The sequence below is a fragment of the Urocampus carinirostris genome, chromosome 3 (genome assembly GCF_059441175.1).
Source record: "Urocampus carinirostris isolate Australia breed hairy pipefish chromosome 3, RoL_Ucar_1.0, whole genome shotgun sequence".
In the NCBI taxonomy this organism is placed as follows: Eukaryota; Metazoa; Chordata; class Actinopteri; order Syngnathiformes; family Syngnathidae; genus Urocampus; species Urocampus carinirostris.
The window spans coordinates 26,595,766-26,616,084 of NC_142351.1; the positions used below are offsets into that span (position 1 = coordinate 26,595,766).

Below are 20,319 nucleotides of genomic sequence, written 5' to 3' on the forward strand. Positions count from 1 at the left end.
ATTTTACATTACTTTTAATGGGAAAAACGATTTTCGGTGATCGACCAAATCGGTTTTCGAACAGGGTTCTGGAACGGATTATGGTTGAGAACCGAGGTTCCACTGTAGTACTGTAACACGTTTGAAATGAAGATTTATAACTCAAATAAACATGACTTGACTAGTCAAAATCATTTTAAACAAAATGTCTTTGGATTAATTCATTTTTATCAAATAGGTTTTATAAAATAAGTAATATGTCTGGTTTTAACAAAGAAATAATGTATAAAATACATTTTAAGTCAAACTTTATTTAGTAAACAATAAATTAAAAATTATCTAGATAATAAGCATAATTATTTTTTGAATGAAACAATTTAGCTAATTTTAAGCATGCTTTTCTTCTTATTTTACAATAAAAATAAACCCACAAAAAAAATCTAAAATATGGCATATTGTCCAATGTGGTAAGACTTTCTGTAGAAAGCAACAAGATTTTTGTGGGTTTCGTTTGGTTTACTTTTTTAGCAAGATACATAAATAAGACTCAGAAAATCATGACAGAAAATGACAGACCAACTAGATAAACATCAACCTATGACATTGTGATCAAATGGTAAAATCGAATCTCTCTTGCAGTTGTAAAATTTCAAAAATGCCACCTGCATCTGCTAAAAAGGATGCTGATACTATTTACAGGACGACAAATTGTGATGACAATCAAGTTTCATGAGGTGTGGCCATAAACTATCAGGACATGTTTCACAAGCGAAATATTTCAAGCGTGAGTTTTCCTTTCCCGTGTAAACACAATTCCCCAACATGAGCTGGTTGGCAGGGTGAAAAGAGGAGGGTTACCTCATAGATGTGTTCCACTGCTGGCCCCACTTCCTGCTCTACTTCATAGCTCTTGGTCACTTTCCAGTTTGCCGGTGGGAAGAAGACCTTATCTGGACGGGACACCCTTTCAATAAAAAAAAGAGACATGTGGAAGAGTATGTGGGAGTGAGAACATGTTTTGATGGGGCACCAAAACTCTTTGATGCTTCAGACTGCTCACCCTTGCAGGATGACCTCAGCCTGGACAACCACGTCCAACTTATGCAGCACCACCTCGCTGTGGGAGTTGTTCTCGTTTTTACTGCAGACACCGACAACAAGATTACAGTGAGATGATTCAAGAGCCTAGAAGAAGATTTGGGACTTTTTAAGTGCAGGTGAAATACCTTCGGATCTGCAGTTCGAACTGGACAGTTTTGTGCGTGTCTTTCAGTCGAGGCACCGTGAAACGAAGACCTGCCCAAAGCTGGGGAGAACATTCAAAATAGCACTGCTGAAGTACACTTAAAAAAAGAAAAAAACAGTTGAAGAAGAAAGTGGCATATTCTCTAAGAACACCTTGCCTTCCATGGATTAGGAAGTGAATATCCCCGAGGAGAGTTGGTATCTTAGATTGTATGTGATCCTAAAGCACTAACTAAACAGTTTTCCGTTGTTTTTTCGCATACCCCTAGAAGCAAAATAGCGGACAATTATGTCAGCTCTCTTGTGGTGAGCCTCATGTTATGTAAAATACATAAAACGTCTGAACCTACGACTGTTTAAAAAAATGCACGTTTATATGATAGTTCACAATTATTTGCTTATTTTTTTAAATCAATAATGTTTTATCACTAGGCGGCGCTTAATATTACACATTGTCCCTTTAAGAAGTTGCGTTATTTATGTAATGTGCAATAGAAGTAAAATTGCTCTGTCTGGCAAATTTGAAAGTGCCTTAATTTAATAAAATACAGACACCCCATAGCAGCTGATTTTGTTCCAGGAGAAAGTTATCATTTAATCTAAACTTCTCAAATATTAAAAAACAAAACAAAAAAAAAACTTCATTTTAGTGGGGCCATGGGGGAAAATTATTTGTCAGCGGAACAATTCAGAAATGAGATGTCAGCTATTTGAAATCAGCAATTTTGGTGCATTTATTATGAAATTTCATAGATTTTGCAATATGGGTGTTAGCGCACTAGCTTTGTGGTTATCCCAGTTTCCGGCTTCCTGTGTAAAGTTTGTATCTACTTCCTGTGTTTTCAAGAGAGTTTGGTGGCAAACTTCTCACATTTGCAATCGCGCTTTTAAGCGCGCTGAAGGTATTAATTGGAAAGATAAAAATGTTTGCAAATAAAATAAACTTGCATAAGGTTTTCTATAGAAGAAATTAAAATTGAACCCAGACAAAAAAACGAGTTATGTGTGCAAAGAAAATAAAATAATGCCAAGACTTTCCCTAAAATTTGCTTGTCTCATAACGGGAAGCAAATCTAAGCCGTTGCTTCATTATCGTAAGAGCATAAAACATCCTTGGTCAAGGAAGTGCCTTTCCACGGCGTCCTTACGCTTGTGCCAGACTTCATTGGGTTTCCCAGATCACAGCTGAGGTATCGGGTCTGGTTCTCTGTGTCGTAGCTGCAGGTAAGCTGGCTCAAACTCTGCTGGCCCAAACATAGAGGAAAGAGTGAGAATGTGTCCCAAAGTTCCGTGAGGTGTTTTTTGGTTTTATTGGGGAAATGCAGCTGCGCTTACTTCATTATTACGAGCGATGCCGCTGTAATCAGCTTCGGGTGGCAGCACCACGTAGAGTTCAGCCTCATAAGCGCCGCCTTCGCCCTCGTTTCTGGCGTTGAAAGTCAACGTCAGGGCATTTTCGTCGCCCAGGTACACTTCCTTTCTGTCCCTGTGGAGCAGTAAAGCCAGTAAATGATTGTTAATTGAGTTCAAATGATTTCACCCGGTCAATTAATACATGTGGAACAACTGTCAACAGTTAGACACTACGTGGTGCTAGGTCTACAGTGTCCGTGTGCTCTCTTGAAGTAGAATTTTGGAAATTCCATTTTTTCATCAATTTAAAAAAAAAAGTATTTATTAAAATATTTACTGAAGTCAATAATGATGGGATGTTTAAAATTACTGTGTATTATTTGACCACCGGGTGTCTCGTATCGTGTGGTACAACCAAAAATGAGTGCTAAAAAAGCACAGGAAAAAATACAAACTACTGGGATTCAAAGTGACCAAACCACACTTTTAATTTCTCTTTTTTAAATTTTTTCAATCTGCATGTATTTAAAAAATGTAAATTTAAAAGATAATTCATGTATTCATGCTTATTATTTAAAGGAAGTGTATGTAACTTCAAAATATTCTACTTTCTGCTGCTTTCTTCTGGCTAAAATCGTCATTGCAGTCACTTTCAATCTCTTTTTGTTGATCGTGCAAGTATGTGAAGATCTTAGATGCGTTCGAATAAACTCTACTTTTTTCATTTTTGGGGGGTTTGGATTGGCATTTGGACTACATATATGGAACAGTCCTTTTCTTACTTCCAGCATTTTAATCTTAGAATAAAAGAAAACCACCAGCACATCTGTAAAATCACTCTCCAACAAAGTACAAAAATATTGTCTGTTATGGCAAATTGTTTTACTGTCTTCAACCTTTTAACTCATAAAGGTGCGTAGAAAATAATTTATTGAAATGAAAATACATATCAGCTGTATCGGATTATTTTATTTGGATTTGTATTTTTTAAAAGAAATAAGTGAAATACACAGTATAACAAAATGAAAAAAGTAAAGCTATTATTAGGCTAACATTTTACAACAATGATAGAAGAATCTCATTTTTGATGCGCACCATGTAGGCATTTTTAGTATTTCTTTTTCATTAAAGAAAAAACCCTGCTAACATTTTCTAAGACGTTGTAAAAATAGCACCATGCTATTCTTTGTAAACCATTAATGCTGGGAGCAAAGTTCATACAAAATGGACACAATGTGGGAAACCTAATATTTTCTTGCGTTGTAATCCACGTTTTCTCTGTTGTAAAGTAAATGAGTTAAGTCCAGAAAAATGCTTCATAATCACACAAGGCTGCACACCAAATAGCAGCTCCAAAATTGAACAGTATTTTTACCGAGTGTTATGACATCAGGCTATGACAACACATTACAGAACTTTAAAAGTCACTAAGCAATCTGTCACAAACTGCACAAAATGTTGAGACCATGGAACAACTCTTCTCTTTTTCTCCCTACTCCCATTCCAAGGAACAATGAAGAATTCCATAGCGAGAGTCACGCATATGCTTCTAATTAACATCCGCGTTCATAAATACAAAGCTGGCTAGCAGCCGTTCTGTAACTCAACTGTAGTCACCTTTTCTCTGCCTCTGCACTTTTTTTTCAAGCCAAACAAAGGCTGCAAATTAGTGAAAGGCCACAACACTGAGAAGCCTCCCCGAGGGACGCTTTCCTTGAACAGGTTGTGTGCTTTGGCAGCCCAATGCAAGAATAAACACTGCAGGAGTTATGGCCTCTTTTTATTTGGCTGCAAAAATTGTGGCTATTACATTAACTCTTGGACAAAGTAGTGCAGGAATAAAAAAAACTCGGAAATAGTTTCTTATTTTGCTTATCACCCTTTTCTAGAGTGCATTTCCAATGCATCCACAGCAGGTTGTTCCATAAGCGAGGGGTAGCCCATTCAGGCAGATGGCAGATAAATATAGGAATGTGAAATCTAAATAACAGAGCAGAGAAGGGAGTATCAGGGTGGAAGAAATGTTAACAGATTTCCCAAAGCAGCGTGTGGCAACCTCTGCATCAGGCGGGACCTTTGCACTCTTGCCACGCGACAGTCAAAGTTCCCCAAAATTTGCCTGTCCCCCGTTTTTCGTAGCACCTGCGCAGTGCACACGCTTCCTGTTTTTAACATCGTGGAGCCATTTCTCATGCTGAAATGCTGACACTTGACCTTTTTTTTCACTGTGTTTAAGCTGATAGTGGTGTAACAAAAACAGATGGAGCCAGGTTTGAGTGCAAAGGCCTGATTAGTATCAAAAACCTTTAGCGTGCATTTTACATTAAAGATTTACAGGAGTGTCTCAGAAATTTAGAATATTGTGCTTACTTTATTTTCTGTAATGCCATTAAACACACAAAAATGCCATACTTTATGAAAGTCTTTTAATGTTTTAATATTGCTAATTATGGCTAAAATTCAAATACCCTATCTCATTATATAGTATACTAGTTAAGTAGGCTCCACATAAGAAATCCCTTCTTATCTAGAACCATCATTAAATTGATTTTTGTAGGCGTATGTGCTTAAAAACATCCAACTTTTTAGTGCTTCTCTATCTAATTTTCAGTGTGAAGTTAAAAATATATAGAAATTTGAATGCCTTTCACAAAATGTCATTTCATTCAGTTTTTGTGGGTGCTGCGACGTAAGTCGCAGTGCGGCGGAAAAGTGGTTAGCGCGTGTGTGGCACAGTTCTCAGGTCATGAGTTCGTACCTCCTGTGTGGAGTTTGCATGTTTTCCCCGTGTTTGTGTGGGTTTCCTCCCGGCACTCCGGTTTTCTCCCACATTCCAAAAATATGCATGTTATGAGCATGTTAGGTTATGTCAATGAGCGAGCGACTCGTCTGTCCCTGTGCGCCTTGGCTGGCAACCCGTTCAGGGTTGCCCACTGCCCGAGGATGGCTGGGATGGGCTCCAGCACCCCTGCGACTCTACTACTCAGTAAGGGGTGCACATAATGGATGGATGAATGGATGGATGCAACGTAAGTCAAACACAATTGTTAATGGAGAGGGCCCAAACACCCTAATGCCTTAATAAGCAAAAAAGAGCAGGAAAAAACATTGTTAAATCAGATTGAAATATTTACAATTACCTTATTAAAAAATATTCTAAAATTGTTGTGAACATTTTCAAAGTCATCATATAGGTGAGGTGATAGGAGAATTGCGTGCCTTGTGTCAGGAGGCAATGGTGAGAACACGACCAATCATTCTGATATGGTGGACTTCCTCTGGGTCAATCAATAGAAATAGTAGAATAAGCAAGCCCACAGCAATTTAAGTGCTGCCATCTGGAATTTTTTGTAAGGTTGCTTGGCCTTTATTTCAAAAATGCAGGTTTTTATCCTGAAATAGAAATTTTCCAAACTCGACTTTAAAATTCCGCAGGAGTAAAGCAAATTAGCAGCGCACAGATATTATTGATGGGTAAAAGTAAGACGACAACATTTTACATTTTTTCTATGCTGCCGTTTGTACAGTATGTTGCCATTCAGACAATGAATAAGCTGTACAGTAGGTTCATTTATTTGGAGATATTACTGTGCCTCACCAAAATCTTATTATGTTAATATTACCTGGGCCTGTTTAAAAAGCCAATGAAATCAGTTTCCTTCTAAAAATCTTTTTTTAGAGTTATTACCTGGCCCCCATTAAACAGCCAATGATATCAGTTTCCTTCTATGGATCCCAAGAAATGTGAGAGGAAATGAAAGACTCACCCATTGACTGCCAACTTCAAATCGGGGACGCAGATGTTATCTTCTCCGCAATCCAGCAGAATATGAGCCTGAAACACAAATTCATTTTAGAAAAAATATACTGCAGAAGCCACACTTCTCTTTTAAATTGCATGGATGATAAATCACACGCGTTGAAGGCAGACATGAGAACGACTGTAGCACAACGCAACATGTGCTGTGACTGATGACATTTGGACGCACACCTGGATCACAACCCCGCGCTTTTTATTTATAGGATTACGGATAGATGATCCGAAACACTGCAGAGGCTCAATAGGGACGACCCCAGTGAGCTAATGATAGGAGCAGACACGCACTCCTCAGCCAGCTGTGTCGGCAAGCATGTGTTTCGTGTTTTTAACGTCGCAGGAGGAAGCGTTGAGTCCAGCCAAAGGGGAAGGATACGCTCTTGCGGCACGCGGCATGTGGTTGCGAGCTGGCCGAGTTCGCCGCATTCCCACATCACAGAGCACTGCGGCGGCCAAGCTTTTTCCCGAATGTTGCGGCACCTTATTGAAACCCAAGAGGCGGCGTTGGTGAAGTTGGGCTAACGCCGCATGATTCGAGGCTCTGATTGCGCGCGTCAACCGCGTGTTATGTAAACGGTACTATTAAACCGAGGGTCTGCACAAAAACCTTTCAAAATGTTGCCGTCTTAAATCAAATGATCGCTACATTTAGTTTAGATTAGGGGTGGCCAACCTTTTTGAATCGCAGGTTGCATTGGATTGAAGACATGTGGCAAAAGGGCCAGAGGGAAGAAAAAAACATTGATTTTATTTTTTGTATCTTTTGATACAGTCTCGAATCAGATGCCGCTGCAATACGTATGGGGAAAGGACAATGTAGGCCTATACAACTTATGCCATTTCAAAAACTCTTTTGGGGAATTTTAAAGGGACAGTGTGTATTATTTGGCCACGAGATGTTGTTGTATTGTGTCGTGCAACCAAAAGTGAGTGCTAAAAAATACAAGGAAGAATACAGACTAAGAAAACTCAAAATGACCAAATAACATGATTTTTCTTCTCATTTTTTTTTAGCCAAGCCTTTTACATGCTTTTTGTTCTTACCCATTGCTCTAAAATGGTGGACAAATATGTTGGCTCCCTATAGGTGAGGCTCAAGTTGTGTAAAATTAGACCTACCAATGTTTTGAAAAAAGGTATGTTTATTTTGCTTATTATAAAAATCACAGTTGTTTTTTTTTTTAATGAAAGATGTTTTTTAGTATTAGGAGACGCTGACTAATATACACTGTCCCTTTGAAAAATAGAGATAATATTCATCTTTGAATAAACAAACATGCAGACATTCACAAGTTACATGTTCTTTTTTGGGCTATAAATAAACGTTTTGTTCAAAATGGTTTTGAACAGCTCGGGATTAACACAAAACAATAAATCGTGTACTAAACATGATCACATGCATTGAAAATGTGATAAATATCTTGATAATCAAAACAAAATTGAAAAACATAGCTAGAAAAAAATACCCAGCTCTTTGAGTGTTGGGGAAACAAGAACGGTGACAAAAACAACACATTTTCGTTAATAATATTTTTTTTATTATTTAAAACATACTTTCATTATATTTTTCGGGCTTGATTAAAAAAAAGAATAGCCTGTTGTGCCACATGCGGCCAGTAGTTTGCCTATCCCGTGTGAAGACACACTGTAAAGAATATTTGTTGTTGCAGACGGTTTTCACCCAGAAGTAAGACACACGGTTGACGAAAACCATGCCTCTTTTAGGGAAAAACAACTGGTCACGTCTGCAATGGATTCGCGATGTGTTCAAAGAAAGAGATACGGTCGCAACTTTCCAATATTCTGAAAGAAAAGGTTTTGAGGTCTGAATATTTGAAAATACAATTATCAAATATTTTATTCATTTATGTTAGATATGTTTGACATCTAAGTAGTGCTTGAAATGAGCTTCGCATGATAACCGCAAATAGCATCACAGGCTGCTTGAATCGCTAATGAGATAACGATCTAAAACAGGCCAAAAAGTGCTGTCGCTGAACTCACGTTTTTACGTGCGGCGAGCTAAATTGCATCAGGCTGCGACTGTCAGTGTCATGATGACGAAGAAAATAAATATAAGGAGGTGATTAGAGAGAGCAACATGCCTTCCCAACCCCCCCCCCTGTTATTACACCATCAACAGGCTCTAATTATGCAAGCCGCCATGTTAACGATGCACATGTTTCTCTGGACCTGTGTGGGAAGCACATGTGATGCTCGAGCATCAAATCAACACGGAAAAACTTTTTAGGACACCGTTCTTAAAAAGCAACGGACGTATTATGCCATTCAATGTCTGAAAAACATATAGGATATAAAAATGCGCCTGACACATGTTTATCCTCCAGTTTTGTAATAATAAAAGATGTTCAATTAGAGGACTTTTGGACAGACACCACATCAAGCCGACAGTCCTTTTTGTGACGTGTTGTTCCAAACTTTGTTTCTTTTGATCCAATTCCAAATTTGATCAAATACAGTATAGTCTAAAGGACCAATACAATATATATTTTTATTAAAAATGTAGATATATTTAAACTAGAAGTCAACCCAAAAAATAACATTCATCTTGTGGGCGGCAGTAGCTCAGGAGGTAGAGCGCTCGTCTTGGGATCAAGGGATCCCAGTTCGAATCCCGGCTCGTCCGTGTTACATGTCGAAGTGTCCTTGGGAAAGACACTGAACCCCTAATACCCCCGATAAGCAGGTTGCAAGGCCGCTATTGGGAAATGTGGAGCACATTGTAAAGCGCTTTGGGAAGTCATTGACTTGAAAAGCGCTATATAAATGCAGATCATTTCATTTCATTTCATTGTATGAACCCTGACTAGCCTAAACACTGAGTTATCAAGACTATTGATGATGTATAATGTGAGTTAAGAAGCAAAATCCAACAATTTATTTTAGGAGGTGGCAATTTGCTGCTGATCACAGAACGACCAATCATGATTCATCTGCCCTCTGAAGCAAAACCTTGTTTGTTCTGAAGTCTTAACAAATGATGTCGTTTTCAATGGTCAGACATAAGCAAAAAACAGGCTGATTCTGCTACTTATCTCATAATAAATTAGATTAGATTTAATGTATTGGTCGCCTTAGGGAAATACACTTCCACCGACTATCAGAGATAAACAACAGATATTACATCATACCAAAAAGCCCAAAATGACAAACCTACATGACAGGGGGACAATTAGAGCAGACTGATTGAATGGGTCAGAGGGTCCTGTTGTTTAAAAGGTAATGGCAGAGGGGATCAGGCTTTTCCTGAGGCAGGCCCTGCTAAAGCTTAACCATACTTCTTTTGTTTTACTGACATTGATTTTGAGGTGAGCAGTTGTGCATGATTTTGTGAAATGTTTGATTGTGTTCTAGTACTCCAAGATGGATTGACTGTCACAGAGGAGTGCAAGAACTGATGGGTCGTCTGAGTATTTTTGATATGTTGTTGTGGGTAAAATTTTGCAGCAGTCAAGCATGGGTCTCCAACCTTTTTCAAGCCGTGAACTACTTTTTGTTAATAATTAGAGAAGGGGGCACCCAGTTATATTACCCTGCACTGGTATGGGGGCACCTCCAGCTGTACTCAGGGGGTACCCAAATGCCCATGGGCACCACGTTCGAGACCCCTGGTGAAGAGTGTATACAGGAAATGACTGGCACATAAACAAAATTATAACCAGAACACTCCATTTTAACTGGTAGGGAGGTACTGTACAGGTATATTGCAAAGAAAATCTATTTTGGATCTATGACTATATAGACAATTCTAATAGTAATTCAACCTAAAGATCACTGTGTCGACTCAAGTGAAGAAAACTAAAGCTGAGAATGAATGTTTTTTTTTTAAAGTTAATAAAAATAAATAAAGCATATAGTGTTCATCAAAAGTACTTTTTTTCCTAATGTATGTCAGATTCAGATTCAGATTCAGATCTACTTTATTGTCATTCTAGTACACGTGTATACAGAACGAAATGTCGATGCATCTGACCCCCACAGTTTCCTTGAATGTACAGATATAAATAATGTTGTATTGTATTTTGGCTACGTATAGTATTTTACCATAGTGCCGATAGTGCAAGAAGAGTAGCAAACCAGATGCGCAAAATGGGCAGTCAGGTTAACAAGTCAGGTACACAGTAACATTAACACTGTAACAATAACGCTGTAATTACAATAGTGCAGAGAGCAATGTGCAAGGAGTGGCAAGCTATAAAAAAAACTGCCAGAAGTGCAAAAGTCAGATTAGCAGCCGTTTAGATTTAAGTTAACTATATGTTAGATTGACCATTTAACAGTCTAATGGCCAGGGGGACTAGACTATGTGTTTAAGCTTTCCCTCAGCAAGGCACTCAAAGCGCTTTACTAGGTTTGGGTCAGTATTAATGATAACAGAAGCATGAGTACTCGTAGTAGTTGTTAGAAAAAGAAAGTCGTATCTAATGTCCCGAATACTTTAGATGTTATTTTTATCCCGAGAACCACTGTGGGACTCATAGTAATGGGACAAATGAAGACAAGCAAACTCACTAAAAAAGCCTCATGTGTATTTGTTGATTTTCATGGGTCATTCTCATTTTACCAGAGGTGAATGCAAGAGTATTTGGCAGAGGTGTAGAGATGATGGACAACAGTGGAACAGTGTGGCAGGTAAGTCAGTTGTTGTTTGCAGATGACACAGCGCTTGTGGCTGATTCTGAGAAAACATTGAGAAGGTTGGTAACGGAGTTTGGAAGAGTATGTGATAGGCGTAAGTTATGTGTCAATGTTGGGAAGAGTAAGGTGATGAAGTGTTCATGTGATGAAGTGGGCATAACGTTAGATATAAGGCTGCATGGACAGGTGCTGGAAGAAGTTGAAAGCTTTAGGTACTTGGGTTGTGATGTGGCTGCAGTTGGTGGAATGGAGTGCGAGGTATTGCACAGAGTGAATCAAGGAAGCAAGGTTTTGGGTGCTTTGAGGAGAGTGATGAGTAACAAGAGTATGAGTATGGATGTTAAGAGGGGACTGTGCCAACTGTGTTGTATGGTGCAGAGACTTGGAGCCTCAATGCAGATTTAAGAAGAAAATTGAATGTTTTTGAGATGAAGTGTTTGAGGAGTATGTTAGGAGTGACAAGATTGGATAGATTGAGAAATGAAATTGTGAGAGACAGAATTGGAGTAGTCGTGGAACTGAGCAAGCGTGTTGATAAGAGAGTACTCGGTTGGTTTGGACACATGGAGAGGATGGATGAAGAGCGAATGTTGAAGAGGATCTACAGAGCAGAAGTAAATGGAAGGAGACCAAGAGGAAGGCCGCAATTGACGTGGATGGATGGTGTTATGACTGCACTGCAGGAAAGAGGTCTAAATATAATGAAAGCTAGAGCTCTTGTTGGGAAGGAGTGGAGAGGTGTTGTGAAAGGATAGTGGGATTGTGGATGCGTTCTTAAGGATGGGCTGGGCACCCGTATGATACGGCAGAGGTAAACCAGTGAAAGCTGTCGGGCCCTGCTGTTGAACAGAAGAGTGTGTTGTGTCACCCTGACCCGAGTGACATGGCCGCTTTCTTGTGTCCCGTTTCATCTAGAGGGACGAAAGCATGACCAACTTAGGTGCCGAGGTGCCTAACTTGTTTGGGTGTTTGGGCAATTGGGTTGGCCATGGTCCAAAAATGTTTGTGTTCTTTTTTTTTGCTTTTTTTCCCCCTTTTATTTTCTTTGTTATTGTATGTGTTTGTCTTGCTGTCGGTCACCCCTCTTGAGGGATATGACCAAGGTAGATAGATGGATAATTTTCATTTTATTTACTGCAGTCTCTCTGAAAAGGCCATAGGTATATCCATCTATATAATGTGTTATTCCATGGTTTTGGCAAGCAACTTTTTTAATCACACGCACACAGCTGTGAAGTTTAAAATAAGGTCCAAAATCTCAGAAACAGAAACAGATACCTGCACTCACACATTCCACAAGTCATCCAGGTTTGGGAGAAGGAATTTTGTTGGTGCACTGCATTTCCACATCTAAGAGTAACCTGGGAGAGGAGATTGTACTACTACAGTTTTACAGAAATCCCCTTTAAATCACCTTATTTTCTTGTGTGAAGAGGTTTTCTTTTCACTGCTATAATCTTTTGAGGCATCAGTGATGTGTATCCATGTTATCACATGCTTTGCACCTCATTAAACTGTGTAAAGCAAGGGTCACCGACCTATTTGAAAGTCCACTCAACTTCTTTTTTACTCATTTGTGCAAAGGGCTAACCGGTTTATGTCCCTTTCCCAAAAAACAACTGTTATCATGTTATTACTATGTTGTTACTATACTATTATTATTAGGAAAGGGTTGCTAGAGGGGTTAAATAGGCTCAACCAACCACCAATATTTTTTTCTTGAAAAAGGGCACGGAGTGATTACATAAATAACCAATTCTTATGTCCATGATTAATATTAATTAAATGGATCATGAAAATTATTATCTTAATGATTTCTTATTTCAGTTAAAAGGCACATTCTACCAACATAAAACACTTTTTTATGAATCTTTTCATTTACATTTACATTTTCAAAGTAGCTCAATACTCAAAAAGACCTACTGTATCTCCTGCGTTTGGGACCCCTGGCGAAAAATGTACTTTTTCATGTCACTAATGCACTTCTAGTTGAATCTTGTTCACATTGTGTTGTGTAGTACTTGTGCCTTAGCATAATATCATGTTTTCATTTAAATCATAAGTACCTTTTGCTCTATAATGTTGGGGGATTGATAGTTGAGAATGGGTCGCAGACCGTAAGCATCCGCAGAAGCTTTGGTATCCAAGCTAAAGTTCAACGTCACCATGATGGAGGAAAGTTTATCCCTGAAGTCTTTCTCATCCTGTCACAGAAAATAATTGCCTTTGAAATCCAGTTAGGTTAAAAATATATGTGATGTGATATAGAACATACTCTTAGGTAGATCTTGGTGTGGTTGCATACACGTTCCCCATGGCGCACCATCATGTTCATCTGCAGCATAGATTGCTTGGAGTCCAAGAAAAGGGCTCTTTTCACCGCACCTTTCTGCTTGAACTTCTGACTGTCAAGTTGCACCTCCAGTTGGAAATCTGCAAGTAACAAAGGTACCTGTTCATTCACTGCATGACAGAGTTACACTGTCAGAGAAATAATCAAATGTCGATTCACTGATGATTAGACAAATGATGCATGACACGAGTGACAACATAAAGATGTATTTAAAAAACCTTTGGATATGCATCGCAGCCCAAAAAAACTGGTCCACGTTCATTGGCAATTTATCTACGATGTGAAGGTGCTACACTACAGGTTTTTATTAACTCTGAACACAAAGTTATACAATACAATAAGTAGGGAGGTTGGATAATACATTTTTTCAGACAGATACAATAAACAATCATTCAGTCCTGTCATGGCTTTGCACATGCTTCAATCTATGAATTTAACAACACAGTAAATGATTGTGCAAATTCTATTTTATCTCCGAGCCAGATTCACTCATGAAAAGAGTCATATATGGCTTGCGAGCCATAAGTTCCCAACCGCTGCTTATATTTGTTATCGGTAGGCGTCTTTCCTATTGATTAAATAGTTTCATATGAAATAATCATCTAAAATTAAAAAATAAAGTTTCTCTTATCAATGCTGTAATTAAAACATCTGATATTTGTCAAATTCCAATGTATGAACATACAGTATCACCAACATGATTTCCATCTATCCGTCCATTATCTGCACGGCTTATCCTCAGTATGGTCGCGGGGGTCCTGTGGCCCATTCCAGCTATCTTCGGGCAGTGGGCAGGGGACACCCTGAACTGGTTGCCAGCCAGTCGCAGGGCACACAGGGACAGACAACTCACTCGCTCATTCATACCTAGGGACAATTTGGACCGGCCAATTAACCTGACATCCATGTTTTTGGAAACACGCAAGCAAGGGGAGAACATGCAAACTCCGCAAAGGAAGTCTGGTAGCTAGATAGATCCCATGACCTCAAAACTGTGCGGTGGATGCGCTAACCACTCATCCAGCTTGGATTTTATTGCATTTCAATGTAAGATTTTCTATTGGGTCTCAAGTCCTCTACCACACCTAAATATTGTAAAATTCGGAATTCATTTTTATGTTAGGCTGTTGTAGCAGTTTTTCCCAAAGTATACTGTGCTTTGTAATCAACGTTCCCTTTAAAACTGCACATATGCGCAACAGTGCAGTTCCGGAACATTTGAAAGATTAAAAGGGGGAGAAATAACATTTGAGTTTGATGTACATATGCCTTGCAATATGATTGGTAGGCTACTTCTGGGTTTGCCCCTTGGCATACACGCACATACCCACAGTGAAAACATGTCACAGAAAATCTTTTTTTTAATATTATCTTATTTGATTTATTACTTGCTTCACAATGGATGAAGATGAAAATATTTGATATGGACATCCTGTACAATAACAAAAAGTGTGACCAAAATGTGCCTAATGATTCTAGTGACTAAGGCCTCTTTTATACCATGAAAACATAACTTAAAAACTGACACTTCTGAGCTGAGCTTTTTGTGTGCTTGATAAATTTAAAGGTGGAATGAATCAAGTGGACAAAAAAAGTTAAACTTAATATTTAGTACAATGTCCATAAGGGACTTATTAGATATAATATTTGACAGAGTAAAAATCCAGCAATAGTGCCAAAATGTTCCCTGACAGCCAAAGAAAACATTCACAACAATTATTTTTTGCCATGTAGATGTGATACTAATGTGGAATGTTATCTTACCAAGGGCGTCTGGTACGCGCTTCCCGTTTGCGGATATACAGAAACTCAAGTTGACGCTGTGTTGGACAGAAATATAATTATAAATATAAATTGAAAACACAAATAATGCACAAGACAATTCTGCATATTTTCCAAATTCATTTCAAATTTATGAACACGGTTACCAACAAATTGAGAATGTCATGAAGCCAGTTTTCAGGAGGCTGCCTGGTGGATTGATGCATGTAAAGAGAAGTAGTCAAGTCAAGAGGGATGAAATTGGGCAAGTACTTGAGTTTCAACAATGAGTGCTCAAAGGTTACCCATGGAAGTCGGCTCCCATGTCATCAACTGCATAACACATTGCTAAAACCGACCCAGACCTTTACTCACTAGTCATAGTAGCTATGTATTGTACAGCCAGCGTTATCATGACTTGCGCTTGTGGTTACTTAGAGTAAGTGCTGGTTTACAGGTAGTATCATTTGATGGGCAGCAGTGTAATGTCAAAGGGCATATTCCTAGCCTGTGTTTAAGTTTTGGGAATCTGAATTGTAAGTACTATTTTAATGAAGCAATAGGACCACAGGATTTGACCGATGAATTTGCAAAGAAAAAATGTACATTGTTGATGTTTATACTTAAAAGGGGAAGACAACTTTTATTTAGCTGAAAAATGGTATTTAGTTTGTGCCCTTTCTAGTCTAAACAGCATTCCGAGTCATATTGTGTTTGTGAAAAGAAGTGTTATGATAGAATAAGCAACCATTCATGTACATTTTTCCAACTGTTATTGAATAAAAATGGCCTTACAGTTGCTCAAGGCTCAGGTAACAACAAATTAGATAATATACAGTACAAAGCTAAGTTCTGATTGGTCGCCACTGAGCTATTCAACAAATTAAATTGATAAACTTGTGACAAAAACATTGATGTGATTCAACTTTAGGGAGTGTATTAAAAAAACTTGCTCTTTTCACTTTTCTACCAGAAAACTTAGCTTGTTGGTTATGGGATGGACTGGAAATGTAATTTGACCCGGGGAAGAATTTGTCAAAGGGAACTAATGTGTCGGGCGGTTGTCAGATGATGGACAGCATATGCTTTAAAGTGTCAAATAAACTGATTTTTTTAGTAATTTTTATTATCAGGAAAACGTAAATTAAAAATTAAATTGCTACAATGTGAATACATCGTTTTCTAAATCTCCCCTTTGTCTTTTACCCTGTCCCAAAGAAAACCAAACGAGTACAAGGCCTTCTATTGAGGAGCACCACCATAATGTCTTCACACAAGCTCCTGTGTGTGAATGCTTCAGCACAACTGGTAGTCTGCGTGTCCTGATGTTTCCCAGCTGTGTTTCACTACCAAACAATATTGCATTCAAAGCAACTGCAAGGAAAAGGGGAGGGGAAAAAAACTGAAGCCATTCCCCACCCACTCTCCTTGCCATTATTCCCATTGAAAACTCTTCATCACCACAGCAACACAGCCGTGTAATCAAGACACATGTGTATACAAGAGTTTCCTTCATAGAGTAAGGCGGAGGGGCGCACACATGAGTGCTGTGTCAACCATGATGAAAATCGAAGGACTGCCTTCCGTTTCCTCTCCTCCAAAATGGAATAGTATGCACATTTATAGGAAGTCGCAATCTTCAACAATGCTGCAATTGAACATTTTGTTCAAATGCACAATAAAAAACATGATGTCACTTTATAGCAGCACTCACCTCATGCTGATGGCATGCATATTCCTTATCACACAGGAAATACGTGTTTACAGATGTAGACTTGTGGTTACTCACCAGGAAACGGAAATGCTTGTGTTCCCATTGGAGATTACGCAGTTCTTCTCCTCGGGGTTAATCATGGTGGGATAGACAGTTAGTGAGGCAGTGGTGTTGACGATGGGCCGGGATCTGTGAAAGACCATTGCAAACATAGGTTACGAGAGGGGACGGGCTAAGCAATGGCTAATGTATTTGATGAATAAGCCACCTATGGGGATTTAACAGAATGAAACCTTTACATAGAAAGGAAAATGTCAATACTAAAACAACTGGTCTAAAACAGGGGGTATCAAACTTTTAAATAAACTTAAAATAGTCATACATAAATGGATTGTTATCAAATTATGTCAGGAAAATACTGTGAAATATGAATGTCATTTGTTTCAGGACAGATTTACACTTTGACTCCCAAGGAGGCCATGAAATGGTGTTGTTAATGTTATTTGCTCAGATAAGTTTTCTTAGTTCAGTATATATTTTTATGGTAAAACAAAAATGCAATACCTAAAATCAGCAAAATAGAATACTAATTAGGATTTATAATTTCTAACCTTTTTTAATCATAAAATAAGGAAAATATTACATGAAAGAAACAAAAGTATTCTATATGGATGATTATTCATCTAATCCTAAGTGTTAATGTTTTTAAATCTTAAAATAAAACATTAAAATAGGGGTGGGGGGACATTATTCAGAATTAACAAAATCATGTCCCAATGTTTTTTTTGGAAAGATGTTTATTTTAAGAATCTTACTAAATGTTTTTTTATTTTGTAACACACTTTTTGCAGTGAACAATCTTCAATAATTATCTGAACCACTTTTCCTCACTAGGGTTGCGGGGGTGTAAAACTTTTTTCTTTTTCGTTTTTTTTTTTTATGGCAAAATAAATAAGACCACCATGCAAATTATGCAACAAAGTTTAATAAATAAAATTAAATAATTCGTATATATATATATATATATATATATATATATATATATATAAATTCCTGAACATCTCCAACCCAACTGTTTTGTGCTTTTTAAGTTATTCTAGGGCATGCTAGCCGAATCAGTGAGGTGAATTGGAAACTTGTATAGATAAAAAAAACAGCTATAAAATTACAAACTCATTGAGAAATTGGATTCATAATTTTGATTATTTGAAATCCCCTTTAAAAGGGAACCTACCTGTAAAGAACCACCTTATCAACACCAAAAGCACCAACAATAAGATCTGAGAAAATCAAGAGGAAGTGTTTTAGGGCTTAATAAGCTCACAACATTTTTTGTTTCTCTCACTTACCTGGATAACCATTTCTGTCAAGATCTTTGGCTCCTCTGAGTGCAAACCCAAAACTGGCAGGGATGGAACCTGCAGCCCACTGGCCAGCGATCACCTGGGAATATTTCTCTCGGAGGCCTTGGTCAAAGCCGTTGAAGATGTAGACCAAGCCCTGCTGCTCCTCCCCACCAAACGGACAGCTCACTGCCACGTCTGCCCAGCGAGACATTAAATATTTTATTAGGGTTGAGTTGAGTGTAGAGAGGGTATTCCATTTGACACTTTTACGGAACAGCATGTGCAAGCTAGTAAAGCCAACGAAAATGACAGACTACAAAGTTTGCACATACAGAGCAGTGCACAAATGCATTTAAACCGTGCAAACATGTTTCCAACCAACTCTTTAGAACATATGCATGACTGCTTTGGAAAGATAGCATGGCATTCTTTAGATACTTATTGTACTTTTGTCCATTTTAGGAAGTATATAGATTAGTATTTATCTTCATGCTGGTAAGTAATTAACTGTCAAACTATTATCAAACTTTCACTGTGTTTGTTTCTCTGAATCCATTAATCAGGAAATAACCTGCTAGCTTACAAAAAATGAACACAAACTTAAATCCAAAGCTCTTTGATTTATTTTCTCCTATTGTTTAGCTTTGATGAAGGTTTGTCAACCTCCTGGCCTTCCTGTCACCCCACTTCAATTACTGACCAGAGCCTTTCTGAGATTACTTAAGACAGATTTGTTATTTACCGACAATGCAGATATGCATCATTGATTGCGTCAAATGGCTGTGACACTAGAAAAAATATATAGTGCTAAATTATCTTGAAAACACTTGGGAAAAAATAAAGAGAAAAATACTTGAAATCATATTATAAATATGTTTTGTGGTTATTGTAAATTACAGCATATTAAATTTTATTGTATTATAACAAATCAAATTGTTCTCTTTAATTTATGTTTCTTATATCAGACTGATGCATGTCTAATTTTTCGGGAAGTGAAAAAAATATTCAGTTATTCAGTTAAAATCAGATGAAAAGGTACTGATATGAAATATATTGACAATATATACAGTGAAAAAAACTCTTATGCTTTAAATTTGCAAAATTGTCTGCAAACAGATTTTTTAATTCAACACAGATGCCAGTTCTCACCATTGAATCCATCCTGGTTCAGATCTCCTAATGCTGCAATTGTGCTGCCAAATCTCCCAAATGCCTGAGTGCCAGTCAGGTGAACTGGGCTTAGCTCCAGGTTCAAAGGGGTGCGTTGCAGGTAGACGTAGACCCGGCCCATTTCTTCCAGCCGGGCATCGGAGCCTCGTGTCATGAACATGGGAGCGCCCACCAGCAGGTCCACCATCCTGCGAAAAAACAAGGAGAAGCATTAAGTCATTTAGGTTCAGACACTTTGACGCCGGAGGTATAATGACTCGTTGGTGGCCTTCAATAATGTCCTGAATGTTTTGATAGGGTGGGAAAAAACGCACCCATCACTGTTGATGTCAGTGGTGGCTACTGCATAGCCAAAATATGACCCCATCTGGAAGACAAAAGAACATTTTTTGTTTGAATAGTGCGAGAGTCAACCCCACCAAAATAAATTCTGTTTTTTAAACTGCTACTTGACTTATTAGTCAAACAGATGTTCTTCACAGATAATCATAACTATAACCTCATTTATTTGCATTCATTCTACTTTCAGAAATTACATTCCAACTTGTGATTTAAGCCAATGAAACAATGTGTAAACTGTCAACCTCACCTGCTCGCCTGTGTAGTTGATCATGGTCTTCAAGTCTGTTCCATTCAAAATGGACACCTTAAAACACAAACGTCAAAGACACTCTATGAACATGGCCCAATAAAAGCGTTATCTCCACATTTTCCTTCTTATATTTTACAACATTGCTCTTAAAATCCAGAAAAACTGCAAACATCAAACAAGAGACCCAAAGAGAGACGATTTCTTACCAAACCATAAAGCATGACTCCTTTTGGAACACCCGCCACAAAATCTAAGGGAAATAAAGCACAATAAAGTTTTATAGAAGGAAGAAATCGAGCAGTCTAGTATTAAAGAAGATGTGCCGGTCCA

At 38.1% G+C, this 20,319-nt stretch overlaps 1 protein-coding gene across 2 annotated transcripts in view; it reads right to left on the reverse strand.

Annotated features, from left to right (window-relative positions):
• The window catches only part of itga5 (integrin, alpha 5 (fibronectin receptor, alpha polypeptide)), a 55,219-nt gene that overhangs the window by 9,478 nt on the left and 25,422 nt on the right, over window positions 1-20,319 (reverse strand). The window contains exons 9-24 of one of the 2 annotated variants that reach the window (XM_088331276.1): window positions 20,196-20,239; window positions 19,987-20,043; window positions 19,712-19,764; window positions 19,377-19,585; window positions 18,231-18,422; window positions 18,116-18,161; window positions 16,957-17,070; window positions 15,171-15,226; window positions 13,329-13,486; window positions 13,120-13,257; window positions 6,345-6,412; window positions 2,560-2,710; window positions 2,373-2,465; window positions 1,206-1,285; window positions 1,040-1,120; window positions 838-943 (exon numbers count right to left, since the gene is read on the reverse strand). In XM_088331276.1, coding sequence (XP_088187402.1) covers window positions 838-943; window positions 1,040-1,120; window positions 1,206-1,285; window positions 2,373-2,465; window positions 2,560-2,710; window positions 6,345-6,412; window positions 13,120-13,257; window positions 13,329-13,486; window positions 15,171-15,226; window positions 16,957-17,070; window positions 18,116-18,161; window positions 18,231-18,422; window positions 19,377-19,585; window positions 19,712-19,764; window positions 19,987-20,043; window positions 20,196-20,239 — 1,646 coding nt within the window. Of the gene's footprint in view, window positions 1-837; window positions 944-1,039; window positions 1,121-1,205; window positions 1,286-2,372; window positions 2,469-2,559; window positions 2,711-6,344; window positions 6,413-13,119; window positions 13,258-13,328; window positions 13,487-15,170; window positions 15,227-16,956; window positions 17,071-18,115; window positions 18,162-18,230; window positions 18,423-19,376; window positions 19,586-19,711; window positions 19,765-19,986; window positions 20,044-20,195; window positions 20,240-20,319 lie in introns of both variants that reach the window. The other variant, XM_088331275.1, reaches the window with a different exon arrangement.